Source organism: Drosophila teissieri, chromosome 2R (assembly GCF_016746235.2).
Source record: "Drosophila teissieri strain GT53w chromosome 2R, Prin_Dtei_1.1, whole genome shotgun sequence".
Classification (NCBI taxonomy): domain Eukaryota; kingdom Metazoa; phylum Arthropoda; class Insecta; order Diptera; family Drosophilidae; genus Drosophila; species Drosophila teissieri.
Window position 1 is genome coordinate 21877271 of NC_053030.1, and position 19728 is coordinate 21896998.

At 48.9% G+C, this 19728-nt stretch overlaps 6 protein-coding genes across 7 annotated transcripts; 3 read left to right on the forward strand and 3 right to left on the reverse strand.

Moving 5' to 3' along the window:
- The first annotated feature begins 167 nt into the window (after nucleotides 1-167).
- LOC122615130 (little elongation complex subunit 1) lies at nucleotides 168-4946 on the forward strand. Its single transcript, XM_043790030.1, has 2 exons — nucleotides 168-1821; nucleotides 1879-4946. Exons 1-2 carry the CDS (start codon nucleotides 501-503, stop codon nucleotides 4845-4847), a joined length of 4290 nt encoding a protein of 1429 aa, XP_043645965.1. The 5' UTR covers nucleotides 168-500; the 3' UTR covers nucleotides 4848-4946.
- LOC122615129 (myosin-9) lies at nucleotides 4861-10508 on the reverse strand. The gene is made up of 8 exons (XM_043790029.1): nucleotides 10297-10508; nucleotides 10012-10099; nucleotides 9771-9946; nucleotides 9514-9717; nucleotides 5737-9438; nucleotides 5603-5674; nucleotides 5425-5541; nucleotides 4861-5366 (listed from the first exon to the last, which is right to left on the reverse strand). The coding sequence occupies exons 1-8, from the start codon at nucleotides 10378-10380 to the stop codon at nucleotides 5349-5351; spliced, it is 4461 nt and encodes a 1486-aa protein (XP_043645964.1). The 5' UTR covers nucleotides 10381-10508; the 3' UTR covers nucleotides 4861-5348.
- A 946-nt stretch (nucleotides 10509-11454) lies between these two features.
- LOC122615138 (ATPase inhibitor A, mitochondrial) lies at nucleotides 11455-17017 on the reverse strand. Its single transcript, XM_043790042.1, has 4 exons — nucleotides 16943-17017; nucleotides 16604-16678; nucleotides 16174-16318; nucleotides 11455-11757 (listed from the first exon to the last, which is right to left on the reverse strand). The coding sequence occupies exons 2-4, from the start codon at nucleotides 16651-16653 to the stop codon at nucleotides 11629-11631; spliced, it is 324 nt and encodes a 107-aa protein (XP_043645977.1). The 5' UTR covers nucleotides 16654-16678; nucleotides 16943-17017; the 3' UTR covers nucleotides 11455-11628.
- On the forward strand, nucleotides 11962-14161 carry LOC122615136 (major royal jelly protein 1). The gene is made up of 3 exons (XM_043790040.1): nucleotides 11962-12856; nucleotides 12911-13660; nucleotides 13716-14161. The coding sequence occupies exons 1-3, from the start codon at nucleotides 12446-12448 to the stop codon at nucleotides 13845-13847; spliced, it is 1293 nt and encodes a 430-aa protein (XP_043645975.1). The 5' UTR covers nucleotides 11962-12445; the 3' UTR covers nucleotides 13848-14161.
- Nucleotides 14346-16154, forward strand: LOC122615137 (protein yellow). Its single transcript, XM_043790041.1, has 2 exons — nucleotides 14346-15008; nucleotides 15061-16154. The coding sequence occupies exons 1-2, from the start codon at nucleotides 14813-14815 to the stop codon at nucleotides 16101-16103; spliced, it is 1239 nt and encodes a 412-aa protein (XP_043645976.1). The 5' UTR covers nucleotides 14346-14812; the 3' UTR covers nucleotides 16104-16154.
- A 131-nt stretch (nucleotides 17018-17148) lies between the features above and the next one.
- On the reverse strand, nucleotides 17149-19609 carry LOC122615135 (chymotrypsin-like elastase family member 2A). Of its 2 annotated transcripts, XM_043790037.1 has the most exons (8): nucleotides 19351-19609; nucleotides 18934-19233; nucleotides 18829-18871; nucleotides 18595-18773; nucleotides 17997-18539; nucleotides 17891-17936; nucleotides 17684-17838; nucleotides 17149-17625 (listed from the first exon to the last, which is right to left on the reverse strand). In XM_043790037.1, the coding sequence occupies exons 2-8, from the start codon at nucleotides 19157-19159 to the stop codon at nucleotides 17222-17224; spliced, it is 1596 nt and encodes a 531-aa protein (XP_043645972.1). In that variant the 5' UTR covers nucleotides 19160-19233; nucleotides 19351-19609; the 3' UTR covers nucleotides 17149-17221. The 2 variants fall into 2 exon arrangements, with proteins under 2 accessions (XP_043645972.1, XP_043645973.1); XM_043790038.1 differs by having other exon boundaries at nucleotides 18829-19180.
- Nucleotides 19610-19728: the final 119 nt, after the last annotated feature.

Sequence of the window (19728 nt, forward strand, 5' to 3'; positions counted from 1 at the left end):
AAATCCATACAAACCATAGGGTTCATACTTATGCAGGAAAAAACAATGATTTAGTGTATGTTCGTTTCCCTTCAATGGATACAAATTTTATGATGTATAGTTATCATCAGTTCAAAATTAACTTCTAAAAATAATTCAAACTTAACTAACTTTTGTCAATAGAAACTGGAATTTTAGGTAAAGTGTGACCGAGCCAAAACGTAGTAGTGAGAACAGGCTGGCATAAGAATATACCACATGTATATCGATAGTCTCGTGCTGGGTTATCGTTAAGGGAAATGTTTTGGTGACCGGCTGCAGAGAAAAACGCGGATTTTGTTTTATTTCTCTGTTTTGTGTATTAAATCCCCAGATTCGAACCCGAATATTGTCCAACCAGAGCCCGACAAGCGAAATGTGTTGATAATGAGATCTTTCACTGCTTTCTGTAAGTCCTAGAATCGCAGTGGCGTTTGAAAACGCAACCACGTGAAATCCAGCAACAACAAGTCTGCGGGAACATGAATTTGGACGAGTTCTCGGACTTCAATATAGATCAACTTCTGGGCCCAACCGGCCCGTTGCAAGATGGCCTGGTGGCGCCGTACAAGCAGGTACCGCTGCCCAGGATCAACCAAGATGTGCGCGCCAAGCGAAGCCGGCTGGCCGAGCGGATTGCCCAGAACGACGAGCTGATCCGCCAGGTGAAACAGCTCCAGGCCCAAAACAAACAGCTGGCGGACCTGCAGCGCACCGCCCAAGAGGTGACGGATCTGTACCAGAAGGAAAAACAGCAGAGGAGCGAGCTGGAGAAGCGCGCCAAGCAGATCGGCGAGCGATGCGGGCAGCTGGAAAAGGAGTTGGACGCACAGGTTGGGAACTGCGAAAATCTGCAGGAGCAGCTACAGATGCGAGGACTGCCCGTGGATGCGAAGGATGTGCTGTCCATACTCATGCAGCTGGCCCAGCGACTGGGCGACGATTGTGGGCTCTTGCGGCGTGATCAGAACATCATGAAGAAGCTAAAGGAGCACTGCAAAACGATAGACGTAAGTGTGCCCACGCCAAAGAGTCCCAATCCGCGGAACAAACGAAAAGGCCATCAGCCCGGAGTCAACCAGTCCACGCAAACCGACGAGGAAGCCGCCAAGGTCAAGCCCGTACTTTGTTCCGTTGCTGTGCAGGTGGAGGGTCTGATAGAGACCCGCAACCAGGGCACGCAGCACAAGAACACTACCACCACCCGGGGAACCACTACAGCCTCCTTCATTAAACATCAGGATGTGGGCACCTGCTTTCCCGAGCCCAAGCCCCTGCCAAATATCCGGCAGATACTTGATGAAATGCTGTCGTGGCGGGCTGATATTGTTATTGAACCCATGAGTCCGCTGAGCGATCTGCAGCAGGAGTTAGAGTTGGAGGACATACCAGTCAAAGCAAGTGTGGCGACCTGCACCACTCTGTGTGATATACACCGCGAGATTGACTTCATTGCCGACCTGCCGACACAAATCAAGGTGTCCGCCTCGAGGCCGCCCTCACGAACAATGCTGGATAGTATGAAGGAGGAGGCCAGGTCCTCCAGGGAGCTCGCCAAGGAGTTGCTCAACTTTCTACCTCAAAACCAAAGCTGCCTGACCAATATGCCGCCGCAGGCCTTCGAGGAGCTGTGGCAGGTGTTTGGCCAAATGGTGCTAGCCCTGCTGCAGAGGCGCTCCAATGCGTCCGTTGATATGCCACCCAGCGTCAGCCAGGCGGATTTCGCCAACTGGTTGTATGAGCTCTATGAGGGCACTCAGAAACAGACGGAGCAGACCTCCAGCGGAAGCACCAAAAAGAGAGGTACCCCCCTTCAAAACGCATCAGTAAGGGGATTAATTACGTCCACATTCTTTTTAGATTTCGCCACTAGCACTGAGTGCATGGATGCTGGAACGGATCCCATCATTGAGTCGCCAAACATCAGCCACGGAGGACATGTAACTCCAATTCGCCTGCCCTCCAAGCCCAAAGAACGAAAGCGGAAATCCAAGAAGCGCAAAGCGTCTACTATACCGAAGTCGATAGCCAAGCGAAGCTGTCTGGAGATGGAGACAGTACATCTGGAAACAAGTAAAACATTAGAAGTAGAGCGTGAACAAATGCCGGAAACGGCAATCCAATTCTTAAGCAATTTGGAAACTTTTAACATGGCCAACTGTGATAATCTCGAAATGGAACTGGACGAGGAAGAACTTTTTTTGCTTCAGTTGACGTCCAACGCGGAAAAGAAAGACAATGAAGAAACTTGTAGGGCCCAGGCTACTGAAGACTTGGAAAGCCCTGCGCAGAATTCTAAATTCCTGCTGTCAGAAAATAAGAATCAAAATCATTTGCCTGCAGTCCAAAAAGAAACAGATTCGTCTTTAAAAGAATATGACGAGGAACCTGATAAAATTGAGGAAATTGAAGAGCTGTTGCATAAGAGAACATTTGAGATAAAAGAAAATACTGGGAGCTTAACAAAAGTGGCTCCAAATAAAGATATTTCATCCTATCCATTTTCTTTGGCAGAGGATAGAATAGACTCCTCAAGTGAACCAAACGAAATTGAGGTAAATGCTTCAGAAGACTCCGAATCACACTTGGATAAAGGTGTTTCAAATTCGGAGAGAGATTCAATTAACAACCTGGATGGAACAGTCATGGAGTTGATACCCTTCAAAGAGCCCAAAAGCTTTTTCAGCAAAAAGAATGGCGAAATGTTACCGACTTCAATAATGGGTCTATTCGGTAGTGATTCAGATATGGAATCCGAATCCAGTGTAGAGCAGATGGCTTCCGAGCTAAGTGATTCGGAAGAATTTGATGATAACGAAGAGGAGTGCATATCTGCAGATGAGCCAAGCAACACCAAAAACCGAAAAAATAATTCCTTGTTCGGCAGCGAATCAGAATCGGAAGAAAACGAGGAACGTGGGATGGAAGCTGCTATTACCGAAGCAGAAGAAAAGCTAGGAGAGAAGGAATCAGAACAGAAGTCATCGGCTGCGGTTCCCCCAGAATCATATGAAGAACCCTTATTAGCTAAAGCGGATTTACTAACCATTAAGCAGCCTTTGATCGTTGATAATCCGGATCCAATAGTTAAATCTTTAAACAATGCGCAGCACACAAGTAGTTGTGCCACGCCAAACTCCACAGATGAATCCGAAGATGAGCAAGGTCTAGTTATCGACGAACAAATCTCCACTAGGCAGCCTGAGGAACCACCTTCGCCCGTTCCCGTAGCCGCAAAACGAAGGAGAACGCAAAGTGAGATGAAAACCTCTTCGCCCTCGGCGGAAGTTCGTTTGACTCGTCAGAGAGCGAAGCAACTCCTAGTTGAACAGAAAACCGGTCCAGAAAAGGGTATTTCGCTCGTAGAACAAATAAGGAATCAGCTTAAGCAAGCAATTACTAGATCGGAGCCTTTGAGAACGGATTCGACTCCTAATTTGAAACCACTAGAGCACGAAGAGCTGAAACCCACGCAGCCAGATGTAAATCTAGAGCCTTTAAAGCTGTCCTGTACATTTAGCGAAGAGTCGCCAGCCTCCCCAGCTTCGGAGTCAATGGACGAGCTTGACCATCAGCCCATCGAAATCCCTCTGGAGCAAGCTACTTGCACTCGGGAAGATGACCAACCCATGTCGATCGTACAACATGTGCTTAAGATGGACAAGGGTCTGGACCAGCTTAAGAAAGCGAATAGGAAAACTTTGGGAAAGTCGCAACCCCAATTGTGCGCCTCAATAGGCAAATATCTTCAGGAGAGCATGCAGCTGGAATCCAGCTGCAGTGACTTGGCCTTGGAGATCTACAAGGTGACCAAGAGTGAGGCTGTAATCGTGAATGCTTTGATAACAGTAATCTGCAAGATCGGCGTGGATGATGGTCCAGTGGAACGTCTACTGAATGCATTGAAGTATTTGAACTTCTCGCAGAGATTTTTGGCTGAACTGGAGGAGCGACTATTCCGCAACCCCAAAGAGCGACCAGCCACCGAGCTGGCTCTCAACTACGTCCGGCTCTACTTGAAGGCAGCTGCTCTACAGGCGACCATGTCAGCCGGGTGTGCGCATCCGGTGCGACTACTGTTGGCCAAGATTCTGTATAAATTCGACCGGGATATGCCGCCGCTAGTGCTGGAGGTGCTGCGTCATTTTCCCACTGTGCTTCCCCACCGCGAGCAGCGGGAGTACGACAACTCGGATGCCCTGATCACAGTAATCAAGCACCTGTTGATGAGCCGGCAGTACGACATGGTGGATCCGAACGGCGCCGAACGACTGCTGCTATCCAAGCTGCGCTTTGAATACCACTTCCAGCCATTTGAGCCCACCAAACAGCAGGTGTTGGAAAACCTGGTGGGGAAGCTGAAGGCCGGCCGTGAGGAGGAGCTGGGTTACGCCTTTGCGCTCTTCTGCCGCCAATCGCCGCATCTCAAAGTGGTAGAGAGCGTGGTGGCGGAACACCTGATGCCGCTCGCCACCAGTTACTGTGATCTCGCTGCTCAAAATAAGTCGTACGATGCCCGGCTTGTGCTGCTGCTCCACTGCATCTCTTTGGTTCTGAAACCACTGCCCCTGGATACAGATATCTCCGCCTTCGTGGGCTTCCTGAAGCGCCTTCTCGTGGCAGTGCCACGATCTGAAGTTCAACTGGCGGCCGTGCAGGCCAGCCTACGTCTGCAGAGATTCGGATTCAAGTACACTCTTGATGCCCTGAAGGACTACAGGCCCAACTATGAGCTCGACCCGTTAACGCGGGCCATGCTTCGATGCTTTGCGGAACGAAGGAGGCACTTTCGTCACGTAGCGGCCACTGGGAAGGCGTCGAGAGATTAGAAATTCCCTTGTATGAATTGCAACTATTTATTTATGTATGTATTTGTATAGATTTTGAATTAAACTAAATGCCAACTGCGCTGCGGATCTTTACAAATTGTAACTTACAACTAAAATACAGAAAACGATTGCACTTAGGTTAGGTTGGGGTTAAGTGGGGGACATGGGACATGGATCGCAAGCAAGTGAATGCCGGAAACAAAGGAAAGCGTAATCAAAATGTACAAAAGTGCTTAGCATGGGTTTGGACAGAAGTAGCTAAAGTTAATTCGTGGACTGTACAATAACATTGATCTAGTATGGGGTATACACACACATCAGCCGCTTCTACTACTCGAAATGCCTGCAGAATCAGCCGGAACCACCCATCTCATGCGCTAAGGTGAGGTATAAGGTACTTGTGATCTCGGGCCAATCACTCCGACTTCAATTGCGATCTAGAAGCGTCACCGGGCAGGGCTCCCAGTTCCAGTCTCCGCCGTAGAGAGCCATGAGTTCATGCTAGATCAGTTTGTTCAGCTGCAAGTGTATTGAGTTATTTAACGATTTGGTATGAAACTCATTTAGTCGTCCCTACCAGAGATCTCCGCTGATGCTCCTTTTCCAGGGCAACTTGGGCCTGCTGCGGCGAGAATTTGAGCACTGCCGATATCACCTTGACAAGCGTCTCGTTGTTCGTGTTCCCAGTTAGGTACTGGAATTTAAGATATCAGTTAGTGGTGTTTACTTGGACATTATCTAGTTCGATTCCTTACCTGGAACATGATGTTGCGCAAGTATTCGAATTCCGTGTTAGCCGGAACAGCCTCGCTGTGTTGCATGGATACCTGCCGGCAAAAGAAAGAAATCAGCAATGGAATCGAAGGGTAAGCCGCTGCTATAAACTCACCAGGGTTTCATCCAGTTGCCGCGAGAGTTTCGCATTCTGCAGCTTAAGTCGCTCGTTGGACTGTTCGAGTATCAGAAAGTTTTCACATTTTTGCTCCAAGAACAGGTTCCGATTCGTCACGTCCTGCACCTCGTTCATAATCTCTTTGAGTTTAGTCTCCAGTTCAGCCTTTTCGTCAGCAGCGGCCGCCTCCTGGACGTTTTTGGGCGCCATGCTGGCGAGGAGTTGCTGGGCTTGGATGCCGGCTCGCAGAGTTTCCAGCTCGTTGATGCGCTCTGCCATCTGTTGGTTGTTAGCCTGCAGCTCCTCGATCTCCTGCTGCATATTGGACTCCGCACCAGCGCTCTTGTGCTTAAGATCCTCCAGTTCCCGCTGCAGTCGCTCGTTGAGGCTGCGCAGGCCGTCGGAGTCCGAGGAGGAGGACCAGTCCTTAAGACTAGTTACCTCTTGCTTTAGGCTTTCGACTGCAGCCTCCAGACTGGCCTGTTCATCATGGCTCTTTGTTAGTTCGATTTCCTTATCGTGGAGTTGCTGCTGGGCTTGAAGAAGATCCTTGTGGACCGCATCACTCTGCTCGGTGACAAAGCTTGCGTGCTCCTTCTGGCGGGTCAACTCTACCGCCTGTTCCTCGATGGCCTTTTTCAGTTCGGACACCTCTGCCGTTGCCGTCGCACTCTGCGTTTCCTTTTCGGACATTTGGACGGCATGCTGCTCGGCCTTTTCTTGCAGAACGTACAATTCACATTGCAGGGATTTCAGTTTATCCTTAAGCTCTGCACTTTCAGCCAACTCCGCCTCCAGTTGCTTGGTGTGCTTATTCAAATACTCGTTCTCGATCAGGATCTCATCGAATTTAGCCAATTTGTCAGAGGCCTCCACCTTCTCCTGCAACTGACGATCCCTTATAGCCATGGCTTCTTGGAGCTCCACCACCTGTCGATTTTTCTGGGCTATGGACTCCTTCACTTCCTCGCGTTCCTGGCCGTGCTTAATCTTCAACTGTTCCATCTCCAGCTGCAGGGCATCATTGGCTTCGTGAAGACGCTCAACGTCGGAATTGGCGGCGCTCCAGCGAGCTTCTAATGTGGCAATTTGCGTAGTGTAGGACGAATTGGTGGCTTGCAACTTCTCCTGGATGCCCTGTTCTGTCTGCTTATAAGCGTCAAGTTGCTCGCGAAGATTGCTGATCGTGGCCTGCAGCTGGGTCTCACTTTCTGTGTTTTGGGCCTCCAATTCCGCGCATCGCTCGGCCTGGTCTTTCAGCTGCTGCTCCTGTTCCCTTTGTCGTTCTCTTAGCTCTAGCAGTTGTTGTTGCTGCTCTTCCAGATCTCGATCTAAATTGGCCTTAACCCGCTGCAGTTCCTCACTGGCCGACTGCAGGCAGTCCAGAGTATCTTTGGTCAGCAGCTTATCCTTCTCGTAGGCATCGCATTTATCCTGCAGCGTCCGATGGTCATGATCCATTAGTTCCTGGGCATTTTGCAGCTTCGAGTGCTCGTCCAGAACCTGTTGCAACTTCACCTGAATCTTGCCGATCTCGTCTTGTTTCGCTTGTAGTTGGGACTCCAAATGATTCGTCTGCTCCTCCAGCAGACAGTTGCGTTCGGCCAGCTTGGTGTTTTCGCTCTGGATCTCCTCCAGCTTAGCTGAGGTTCTTTCGTCCTGGGCACTGCTGTCCACTTGCTCCTGCTGCAGTGACTCGATGCGGGATTCCAGTTTGCGCTTTTCCCGTTCCAGTTCGCTGTGTGAGTCCTGCACCTGTTGCATTTGCGTCTGCATGGTGCCAATCTCCTCAAGAATTCCGGTGACGCGTGCCTGCAACTCCTCCTTCTCGCTCTCTACCTGGCGGGAGTGACTCAATCGATCGGCCAACTCATTTTGCAGAGCTTCGAGACGAGCGTTTTGCTCGCTTGATTTCGCCTGGTGCTGCTCGTGTTGCTTCTTTACCTTGTTTAACTTGTTGCCGCTGGCTTTGAGTTCCTTTTCCTTGGCCAATAGACTGGCCTGGCTGGTGGCCAAGTCCTGGCTAAGAGCCTCCAACTGCACTTTTAGAGCAGCCACAGTTTCGCTCTCCGAGTTCGCGTGCTGATCCTGCAGTATTTGAATCTCTCGCTGTAGCTGTTCCAGCTTAAGCCTATGCTGTTCCTCCTGGGAGACTTTCTCGGAACTTAATGCGGCCACAGACTCGCGCTCCATTTCCAGACTCTTCTCGAGCTCGAGAGCATGTAGCTCCCGTTGCGATTGAATAGCTGCCAATTCTTCTCTTGCCTGACCGAGCTGAGCCTCCCAGTCGTTTTGTTGATGCCGCTGGACAATCTCAAGCAACTGATCATTGTGCAGGCGCAGGTCCTGCAGACTGTGCTCACTTTCGGTTTTAAGCGCATTCAAACTCTGCTCCAAGGACGCGGCTTGTTCTTCTTTGGCTGAAAGTGCGGCCTGAAGTGCGTTGAGACTGAGTTCTGTGGAAAGAAGTTTGGCTTCGGCTTCGTCCTTAGCTGCACGTAGTTCATTTATCTTTTCCTGAGAATCAGTACTTTGAGCTTCGCGTTGTTCATTAATGTGGCGCAATTTTTCCAGATTCACTTCGTTTTCCTTGGTAAGTGTTTTCAGTTTGTCCTCCAACTTAGCGACTTGCTCCTCCTGTGCTTTGTAATCATTCCTGACAGAGTGCAAAATGTCTTCCGTGGCCAAAAGCTTCGACTCGGCTTCGTCCTTGGCTGCTTGTAGTTTCTTTTGCTGATCCTGTGCCTCGTTAGTTTGAGAATCGTTACTTTCCTTGTTTTCGCGCAGTTTATCCAAGATATTTTCGTTTTCTTGTTTTAATTTACCCAACTGCTCTTCCAGATCCTTCAGCTGCTTCTCCTTGTCTGCGTGTTCGCTTCGGAGAGATTCCAAAAGCTGATCCTTGGACAGAAGCTGAGACTCCGCATCTTGAACGGCTGCTTGAAGCTTCTTCAGTTGCTCACTTAAATCGCTTGCTTGGTTATTTCTATCCTCGTTTTGTTGCTGCAGTTCTTTTATTTTCTGCTCGTTTTCCATTTTGATGGTTTCCAGTTGCGCTTCGAGTGTGGCCACCTGTTGCTCCTTGGTCGCATAGCTTCCTTTCAGCGTGTTCAGCAGGTGCTCTGTAGCCATAAGTTTGGCATCGACTTCCTGCTTCGTGGCCTGGAGCTTTTTAAGCTGCTCCTTGGCTTCGTTGTTGTGGGACTCTCGTTGAGATTCCAACTGCTTGAGTTTCTCCTGAAGCTGACGCACCTCGGTGTCCTTCAGTTCCAGTTCCGTATGGATGGCCTGCTTTGTCTGGGCCAAAAGCAGAAAGTTCTCCTCCTCCTGCTTGCGCAAAGCGTCGTCTTTTTCGGTCATAAGCTGCTCCTCTCGCTCTTTAAGTAATCTCTGTAAGTCAGGCACACTGGAGCTACCATTGGCGGACGGCGGCGACTTTCCGGCCGACTCCTCCAGGTCGATGAGCTGCTCCGTCTCCAGTTGGTGGCCGCTTCGCTCCAAAGCCGCCGTAATATTCTCAGGATTTTCACCCAGCAACTGGAGCTTTGTTTGGTAAGCCTGCATTTTGCAGCTCATGTCGTCCATCTCAACGCGCAGTGCCTCCTCCAAATGCGCCTTGGCCTGCTGCTCCAGTGTGCACTGCTCCCTCAGCTCGCTGATCCGGCGCAGCGCCTTGTCTTGCGTTTCCACCAGCACAGACTGCAAAGCGATATTATCGGAAACATAAGTTACACAAGCTTATCAATCGGACCGATTAGATAGGCAGATAGATACCCGCGCCTTAGAGCTGTCACGTTCCAGTTCCTTGTACTTTTTGGCCAGATCCGTGTACCGACAGCGGTACTTGTGGTAACGATCAAGAGACTTCTTGTACGCATCGTACAGCTGGTCCTTGGTGATCACATCCAGCCGGGCTGTTGAGGCGGAGTCGTCGAACTCGCTGCTCGTCTCGTCCAGATCCGATTGCAAGTGGTACACCTGGAGAAAACCGCATAATTATTTGTAATTTCGGCTGCTTTTCGATCACTTACGGCTGGCGCTTCATAGGTGGGCAGGCGGAAGGACACGTCGCTGGCCATGGACGAGTTGGAGAGCTTGCGCGACCTGTTGGTGGAGCCGTTTAGGGATTGGGTCGAGCGTCCGCGCAGCGCGGATGCACTTGTGGCCGGCAGCTTTTGGATGCGATAAGGCGAGTTCTGAGGCGTGTCTGCTCGGTGAAAATATGCGTGGTAGGTGAGATTAGGAACCGCAGGTGACTCATTGAGTACTCACCCTCCTCCGTGATGCTGAAGAAGTTCTCATTGTTGCTGGTGTTCGTTTCCGAATTGGGTGTTGTGCTCGACGATGAGCTCACGGCGGCCTGGGAAAAAAGGGCAAGGAAGAATCATGAGCAGCTGGTCACTTCACTTGTGCAGCCAGAAATGGGTTACAATCGCACTATTGGCGACCCCGTTCCCAGTTCACCCACACCCATGCAATTTCGTGTCTGTGTGCGTATGTTTTCCTCAATTTGCATTTTTCATCGGCAACCCGCCCCGCCCCCGCACCCAAAAATACCTGTGCAGCATTCGCAAATTGCTGGAACTTCGATGGCGACGCCTTCACCTCCTCGATCAGCTTGTTCTTCAGGTTGGCAAACATTTCGAGGGCCTGCTGCGCTCTTTTTCAACTGGCTGCGCTACCTGGTTTAAGCACTATTTAATTTGTAATTAAAAAACATCTAAATAAATACGTGTCTGCAGATGTTCATTCAACGGTCACACTGCCGATACACTCGGAAGTTATCGATGACAAACGGAGGTTTTACTAGAGACGAATGCACTTGCGGGTCATCAAGTTCATAAACGTGACGAACAATTTTGATAAATAAACTTATGGCATTTTTGTATATTATATAAAAATTAACAATCTATAATACCTAATAAGTAAACAAATATGCTTTAAAAAATATTCCCTGTTATTTGACACCATCTTGCCTTCCGCGGTTCAAGATATTTTCAACAGGTGGCGTACGTGTTCTTTAAAAATCTTTGGAAACCTGTTGGTCGCCCTTTAAGTTCTCTAAATATCATCTATAGAAAGTCCGTAGGTGTGTGTTTTCTAGTTTTTTTTAACAATACTATTATAATGAACTGTTTACACGCTAAAAACTGAATGAAAGCTGGTCAGGTTTGCTAATCAGGCAATGATTTTGCATTTTAAGTAGCCGCTCGTGCTTGGGGAATCCACATGTTGTGGGGAGAATAGCTTACTTAAGGTTGTTTTTATACAAAAATTATGCAGCATATGTTTAATTTTTGCTTCTAGTAGTAGTACTTTAGGATACAAAGTTCAAGTTTCTAAAAAAAAGACATTTCTCAAAAATAATCTTTAATAAGTTTAAGTAGTAAGTATTATCTTAATGCGCAATAAGTAGTTCTTATAAGTGTATTTTCTTATAAGTTTTATTTCCAAATCATCCATAAGAGAAACACAATCTTCTTTAAAAATGTTATTATTCATAAGTTTTCTTTCCTTATAAGTTAATTAGTTTTCAGTCGATAAGGTTCTGGTTATAGCAGAAGAGCTATTAAAAAGTTAATTCTAAAAAGAAATACATCACAGAACTTTATGGCTTCGGTTCTGTAACCGATCCATTTGGAATACACGTCTATAAACTTTAATAACCTGTTTCCAGCACGAGCTAAAGTCTTCCGACCCATAAACACAGTCGTATTAAAGCATTCAAAATAAAGACAGTTTATTTACGCACTTTTCAAATACACAGATCATTTTTTAAGTTAGTGGGTAGTAAGCACTTGGGAACATACAAAAGAGAGTGAAATGCATTTTAGTAAATGTCTCGAGTTCATCCTTCTGTGAGGTCGCCTTCTTCCGGCGGATCACCGCTCACTTGTTGAGGTTGTTGAGGAACTCCTTGTGGCGCTGGATGGCCTCCTCGTGCTCCTTGATCTGCTGGTGGTGGAACTCAGCCTGGTGGATCTGGTCGTTCTTGAGGCGATCCAGCTGCTCCCTTTGCTGCAACAAAGCAAACAGAGATTCCCGATTAGCCGGTGCAAAATACAATTAGTGGTTCTAAGTCGTAAAAAGCTAATTACTGGTTAGCTAAGCCCGCCCACTCTTGGAGCTTCCCATCAATAATGTACTGTCATCATTAGCTGCCAGCCATATAAGAGGCTTACTCCAAGAGCCAATATTTGGTTAACAATTTTCAGCACGAACCCGACACTCGAGCCGCCGACAAAAAGTTCGGATATCGCCTGGGTGACCAAGACAAACAGTCGGTGGAGGTCTGTAAAGAGTGCGAAAAAGACCAGGGGAAAACCACACCACCTGCCAATGAACCTGAATCAGCATCGATACCCCAGCATTGACAGTCGTTCTGCCTGCTCGTCTTCGGGCCTCGAAGCCTGTTTTCAGTTGATAGTTGGCTACCGAAGTGAGACGTCGAAGAAAGTGTCGTCAGATCGGGGTCACCTTATTAAATTATAACGCGTTGTTAGGCCGCATCTGGCCAAATATCAACAGACCCTTGCTCTTAATTGGTCGTCAACAAGCAGACAAAGCCAGGCCGCGCTCCACTCTCTTCGATCTCCGCCAGCTACCGTGCCTCTCTGCCACTTATCAACGCCTCAGGAACCAACTCGCTTGATAAGCGGCTGCCCTTAGTTCGAGCAGAACATTTACCATCCAACTCTGCTGCGGAATGGTGCCCCTTCGAATCCTACTTATCGCCTTCTCGCTGGCACTGGCCCAGGGCTATGGCGCCGGTGCCATCGGACCGCGTCCCGTGCGCACTGTGGAAACGCTGACCCAGTGGGGCCAGCTGGAGTTCGGATTTCCCACGGCCCAGGATCGGGAGAACGCGCAGGCGGCGGGTAATCTGGTGCCCGAGAACGGCACTCCCATCGATGTGCAGCCACAGTATATGGCCAATGGCCAGATCAGGCTGTTCACCACCATTCCACGCTTCGTCACGGGCATTCCCTACACGCTGGCCACCGTTTCGTCGACGCAGGGCAGGAATGGCCCTCTGCTGCAGCCGTATCCCAACTACGCCTGGCACAATGCCAACGGCGAGGACTGCGATCAGATAACTTCCGCCTTCAGAGTGGCTGTAAGTGCGAAATTGTCAGACAGCTGAGCTATTCCCACATTGAATCCCTTCCAGATCACCGAGTGCAACCAGATGTGGGTGATCGATTCGGGTGTAATTGGAACCACTCAGCGATGTCCGCCGCAGCTGCTGCAGTTTGACCTGGCCACCGATCGCCTGCTGCATCGCTTCCGCTTTGCAAACGACACATACATCCCGAGTGGATCCCTCTTCATCACACCAAATGTGCTCGTCCAGGATCCTCCGCCGCGGGGAACTTGCAGTCGCACCATGATCTATGTGGCCGATGTGAGCTACCATGGTTTGGTGGTTTACGACCACCAGGCGCAGACATCCTGGCGGGCGGAGAACCGCTTCATGTATCCCGATCCGGATTACGGCAAGCACACCATAGCGGGCGAGAGCTTCTACCTGATGGACGGCATGTTTGCGCTGAACAATGACAAGCGAAATCTGTACTTCCATCCGCTGGCCAGTGCAAGTGAGTACTCCGTGCCTTTGAGTGCTTTGAACCGGCAGGAGAACTGGGCCAATGGGCCGGAGGCTCTGCCGGAGGAATTCAAGCTGCTGGGCAGGCGGCGGAGCGAGTGCGCCGCATCCGCCATCGATAGCAGGAACAACGTCTACTGCGTCACCTTCAATCCCGTCAAGCTCTTTGTGTGGAACGTGAACATGCAGTATAATTCGCGAAACTTTGGTAATCTGCCGGCCAAGTCCGATGAGCTTCAGTTCGTCAGCGGCATGAAGGTCGTGCGGAACCGCGAAGGGCAGGAGGAACTCTGGATGCTCTCCAATCGCTACCAGGTTTGTGCTTGACTAGGCTTTAGTGTGCCACTTAAACTGATGATTGTTCCTCTAGAAAATCGCCGCCGGTACGCTGAACTCCAAGGAGGTCAACTTCCGCATACTGCGCCGCAAGTTGGATGATGTGCAGGGCGGCGTCTTCTTCTCCAACGACGAAGATCTAACCAATCGCCTGGTGTTTAGCTAGCTATTTCGTAAATCCACTAAATTGATGTATGTAAATATTATTTTTGTTGTGCAGTTTACTGGGGGATCGTCGCAAATTCCGCGTAAGTGCTAATAACAGCCTATCTTGAATTGTAAAGATTCCGCCAAACCTAAGAAATGTGAATGACGTGTAAATATTTATCATCGTGTGCTACTAATTTTCTTGAATAATTTACATTTTATGACTGCAAAATATTTAAATTTACTTTGCCCAAAAAGTCATATAAATGCACATAAAAACGATCAAATTGGTTTGAGAAAGTGGAAAGCTTTCAAACTCACAAATTGACTACTTAATAAGAGTTATTGCAAGACATGGAAATTCAAATAAACTTGCATTGTACAAAAAATGGAGTTTACATTCGTCTTAGGCTTTACTGTACTTTACTTGTTGATATTCAAATTTCTTGCGGCATTAATTTGTGGCAAAGTTCAGGGTCACTTGTTATCGCCACAAGCCTGTACGCCCAAGCAGCAACAGTCTAGTCACGCACGAATCCCGCAGGCCAGTAGAAGCCTCAGTGGTTTGAGATTAGACCTGATTCCGCGCCATCAAGTGACCTTAACCGTTTCGGGCATCGGCAGCAACGATTGGAACTGGATTGCGGACTAAATTGTACTGACTGGATAACTGATCACACTTAATAGGGCGACGAACCGAGCAAACGGTCCGAATGGGTGGCGTGCATAATTAGCCAACACCACCAGCAACTTGTTTTCCGAGGTGGACACCAGTAAACAGTAAACAAACTGCCATGGTTCGACCAGAATTTCAGTGCACAGAGTTTTGGGTGTGCAATTAAACCAGTTACAAAAGCTGACCCGCTTAGCCTGCTGAGTGGCTGGCTGGATTAGAAAGACATGGACCCGCAGTTCGGCGCGCTTGTGCAGTATCCGCTTGGTCTTTAAGTGGAGCAGTTGTCGCGAAAGTGAAAGGATTACGACATGGAGCGTTGGATTGTCTTCGGTGTCTGCTGTTGCTTGTGGCTGGCAGCATCCGCACAGGCCTTGGATAGTGTCTTCTCAGCCTATAACCTGGAGCTGGAGTTTCCATCTCCTCAGGAAAGGGAGCGAGCGCTGAAGGAGGGGCTATACGATCCTGGCAGCGTAATCCCCATCGATGTGGACGTCTACTACAAGCGTGAGAGTTCTCCCGTTTAGCACAAAAGCTTGCTTCATTTGCTCTCCTTTAGATGGCGATGCCACGCCCTCGATATTTGTGACCATTCCGCGTTTCGCCAAGGGCGTTCCATACTCTCTGGCCTATGTCACAAACGAAATGCGACCGAACGGAACTCTCCTCCAGGCGTATCCCAGCTACGAGTGGCACAAATCCCATGGAGCCGATTGCAATGGCTTGACTTCGGTCTACCGCACCCAGATAGACGAGTGCGGGCGCATGTGGATCCTGGACAGCGGGGAGATCGACTTCATTCAACACTGCCCGCCGCAGCTGTACGCCATTGACTTGGAGAGCGGTAAAGTTGTGCATCAGTACAAGATGCCAAAGCGATTGTACAAGGAGGGCGTTAGTCGCTTTGTCACGCCCACCGTGGAGCTGGATCCGCACAACTGCGATGTGGGATTCGTGTATATGGCGGACTCCATCGGAGATGGCATTGTGGTGTATGACGTGGCAGCCCAGCAGTCATGGCGGATTGAGAACAAGTTTACGTATCCCCATCCAGACTTCGGCACATTCATGATAGCAGGCGAGAGCTTCCAGCTGTGGGATGGCACGGTGTCCACCACTCTAACGCCCCACGGTTTGGAGGGCCGGCGGATGATGTACTTCCACTCGCTGTCCAGCGAGTGGCAAATGGCCATTCCGCTGGATGTGGTTAACAACGGCAGCAACTGGCGCCTAAACGATGTGAGCGCTGCGCTGGATCAGTTCCAGTTGCTGGGCAAGCGGGGAAGTCAATGCGTTGCGGCGGCCATGAGCGAGTCCGGCTTTCTGATTTGCGGCCTGGTTCAGCCGGCCAGCATTTTGGCCTGGAACATCCGCACCAGCTACAGCCATCAGAATCTGGTCATGCTGGTGGAGGATGAGCAGCGCCTGCAGTTCGCCAGCGGCCTGAAGATAGTGCGGAATCACGAGGGCAAAGAGGAGCTGTGGGTGCTGTCGAATCGGCTGCAGAAAGCCTTCGGAGCGGGTCTGGACTACAAGGAGATCAACTTTCGCATACAAAAGTGCGGGGTTCAGGAGCTGCTCAGCGGCAGGCCTTGCTATTAAGTCGCTTTCTATTGCTGCTCAATAAAGCTAAGAGCCAATGATAAAATGAGTCCGTCTCTGGGTCACTCACCTTCTTGTAGAAGTACTCCTCCTCGCGGGCAGCCTCCAGCTTGCCGAAGGCTCCTCCAGCCTCGCGGATGGAGCCACCGCCGCCGCCCCCCTTGCCGGCGCCACTGCCGAGGTCGCCCACCTGGCTGCCGCTCATCTTGGCCAGCCTGCGGAGCGGAAAAAGAAGGGGGAGCAATTAGAATCTTCTGGTTTAGTGGTGTTACGCAACAGTGGAGTGAAGTCAGCATAGGCCGCACACACACATGCGCGCAGGGTGAAAGCGATTTCGATGGGATCGAAATTGTTTATCTTATCGCACATTGAGGAAAGTGTAAGTGCGGGGCATACATAACACTTTGAATATGGCGAATGAGATATGAGTGCTGTGTTACTTCTTGTAAGCCAATTAGCAGGTAGTTATGTACGAGGGTCAAATGTGGGTAGAAACTCACTGGACTCCAGCGGGATACAGGCGAGATGCGCTACGACGTACGACGAACATTCTGTTTGATTCTTAGTTAGTTAAGCTGCAAGAGAAGCATAGAAAATACAATTTATTAAGTGAACTCCAATGCGAAAAGAAGCTCCGCAAAGTAACTGTAAAGCTGTCCCCTTAAAAAGCGAAGTGCATTCAACTTTTCAAACAACCAAGTCGCAATGAATGCGCCGCTATTTATAGCCGATTCTTTGTTTGTTGTTTGCATAAATAATATGTGAATATATACACGAATACTCAATGTACATATTCGATTTAATGCCGGAAAAATGCGGCGCGGTTGAACTTTACTTACTTTTTTTGCGACGACAAAAGTTTTCTGAAGAGTGACCGTAGGCGCACCCTTAAATAATACCTTCGCGGCAGATCGAGCACAATCGGCTTAGTCTATCGAATATTTGGACTTGCGATAGCTGCATTGCCTCCGATAGTAATCGATAGCGTTCATCACTTTCAAATAAAGAAATGGTCTCAACTAAGTTTCTTTTGTTGTTTATTTAATCTTGGTTTCAATTGCAGTTTTGCAACGACCAATAGATGAATGGTTTCTCATCTTTCTGAAATCATTTGGACTCTAAATGAATGTAATTGAGTTTTCTTCAATCATGTTCTTGATCCAGTCCAAGTAGTGCGCCACATTTGTGGACAACCCATAGCCTCTACAGGTTAATTCGCCAAAGCTGATGACTCCCAGCAGGAAAGTCCGATTAGTGCCCTTGTAGGGAAGCTGCGCGCTCAATGGGCCTCCACCATCCTTATTGCACATATTACCGTTCATGCCAGTGGTGCATATGTGCGAACGATCGACTTGACCGTAAAACGTGCTATTGCAAAGTGAAGGATCGACGCCAAACAAAGTATTCTCTTGGAGGATGCGGCTCTCCCTACCGTCGCCGGTATCACCCCAGCCAGTGAGGGTGTACTTCTGAAGTCTCGCCAAGGGCTGATTGATGGAAAGACAGATGGGCCTGATGCGGTCTTGGAAGCAAATAGGTCACTTAGTGGATCTGTGGCAGTCCTGGCACTATTTCGTTACCTGAGAATGGAACTTCTTGCTTCATTCGAAGCAAAGCTATGTTGTGTTTAAAGGGATTCTGCAGACCGAACTGTGGGTGCAGGATTTTTCGATCGATTTGGACCTCCAGGAATGTTTGCGGCAAATCCATGTCATGCCCGCCGAGAAACACTTTCCTGCAAAAGAAAGTCTTTAAATAAGCTGCTAATACAGCAGTCGAGTGCATACATAATCATCCAGGAATAGACACAGCTCGCTGATGTCAGCACAAAACCTGCAAAAGTTGGCAATTAAGCACATAGCTCTTCCAAATACATTCACTTGGGCTACGTACGGGAGGTGATAAGCGAACCGCCGCAAAAACTACGATAATCTATGGGCACCATAACCATCCATGGATGTGAAAGCCCCCCGGCATCATGGCCTCCAACTAACCGCCGAACTCTGCGGCTGCGCGCCACTGTTCCACAGTTCTCCTCCAGCAACGAGGCCGCTTCGATGGTGCTCAATATCCACTCCCTATAGTGCGTTACATTGGTGTAAACGCCGTGGGAATTGCATTTCTCGGATCCATAGCTAATAATTCCGTACTGGAAGGTCAATGAGCTGCCGTCACGAACAATCTGTGCACTTAGCGGGCCTCCCGAGTCCCCGTGACATGCATCTCCCTTCGAGTTGCTAGCACAAATGTGCGATTCATCCACTGTCCCCCCCGTAAACTTTTTGCTGCAATAGTCGAGATCGACGTTGAACACCGTGGCTGTTTGGAGCGTCTGACTTGGTTGGCCATTGTCGGTAAGACCCCAGCCGGTGATATTGAATTCGGTACGGTTCTCCAAGTGTCCATTAACCAGGAAACAGATCGGCCGCACATAGTCTGAAACAGATCCCCACTGCTTAAGGAGCCCTGGCTGCTAAATCCATGTCATTACCTGAGTACTGGACCGCAGTCTTCATGCGCAGCAGACCGATGTCATATTTGAATATGCTCCTATAGCCGCTATGTACAAATTTCATATCCAATTCAACGGTATAGGCCCTTGGCACGCAGACCCCACCACCGCAGTCAGGTCTGGGATTTCGGACATCGTACTCGCCCAAGCGCACGATCCTACGGAAATGGGAATAGTTAAATGTTCGGGGAAGGGATAAGCTGTCGCACTCACATTTTGGAACTCACGATGCAGTGTGCTGCCGTGAGAACGAAACCTAGAAATATTGGCAGGTGACTAGACGAACAACTCATTCATTTGCTAGATTTGAGTACGTACGTCTGGTGATCAGCGAGCCACCACACATCTTCTCTCTAATCACGTCAATCACAAGTGCCATCCATGGATTTGATAACGGGTCTGCGCTCGTGCCCCGGGTGATCCTTCCGGCAGGCCCCTCCTTCGACGTACCACAATCGGGGTCCAGCAGCTGGCCAAATCCTCCTCCGTCAGCCAGATGGATTGAGTAGGCTAGCAGAGCAAGTCCTGTTGTGATGAACCTCATCTTTTCGCGGTAATGGAGCGACTGTCGAATATTACTCGCTTGAAATTATTTTAGAGGAAGTTCATTTTGAAGTGCTGATAATGAAACATGAATATATGTATATTCAACGGATCCATGAATCAGTGTTCATATTATAGAATAGTATTTCCGTGCGTTAAATACTTTTATGTATGTATGGGTTTTTTACGCACAATCTTAGAATTGGAATTTCCAAGAATGGGCGCGATGAGTTTTTATCTTGTGATGCATTGCTTGGCGCAAACTACTTAACTGCGGGAATTTTTGAATTAAGTTTGAATATTTTCATCCGCTTGGCTTCTTGTTTAACCCTACCAAATGCAGGGATCGATGTTATCGAATATTCATCGACTTCCGTATCTAGCAGTTGCGCAAATTAAATAAAACTAGGCGGCTTAACTGACTCTTATTTAATGCTACTAGTTAAAAATTTTAATAGTGACAAGCAACTAAGTTAGTATTTCATTTAACAAATCAATAATAGGACCGATCCCATGAGTGGCAGCCCATAAGTAGTGTCATAGCCGCATAGTAGGACCGTATTTGCGTTT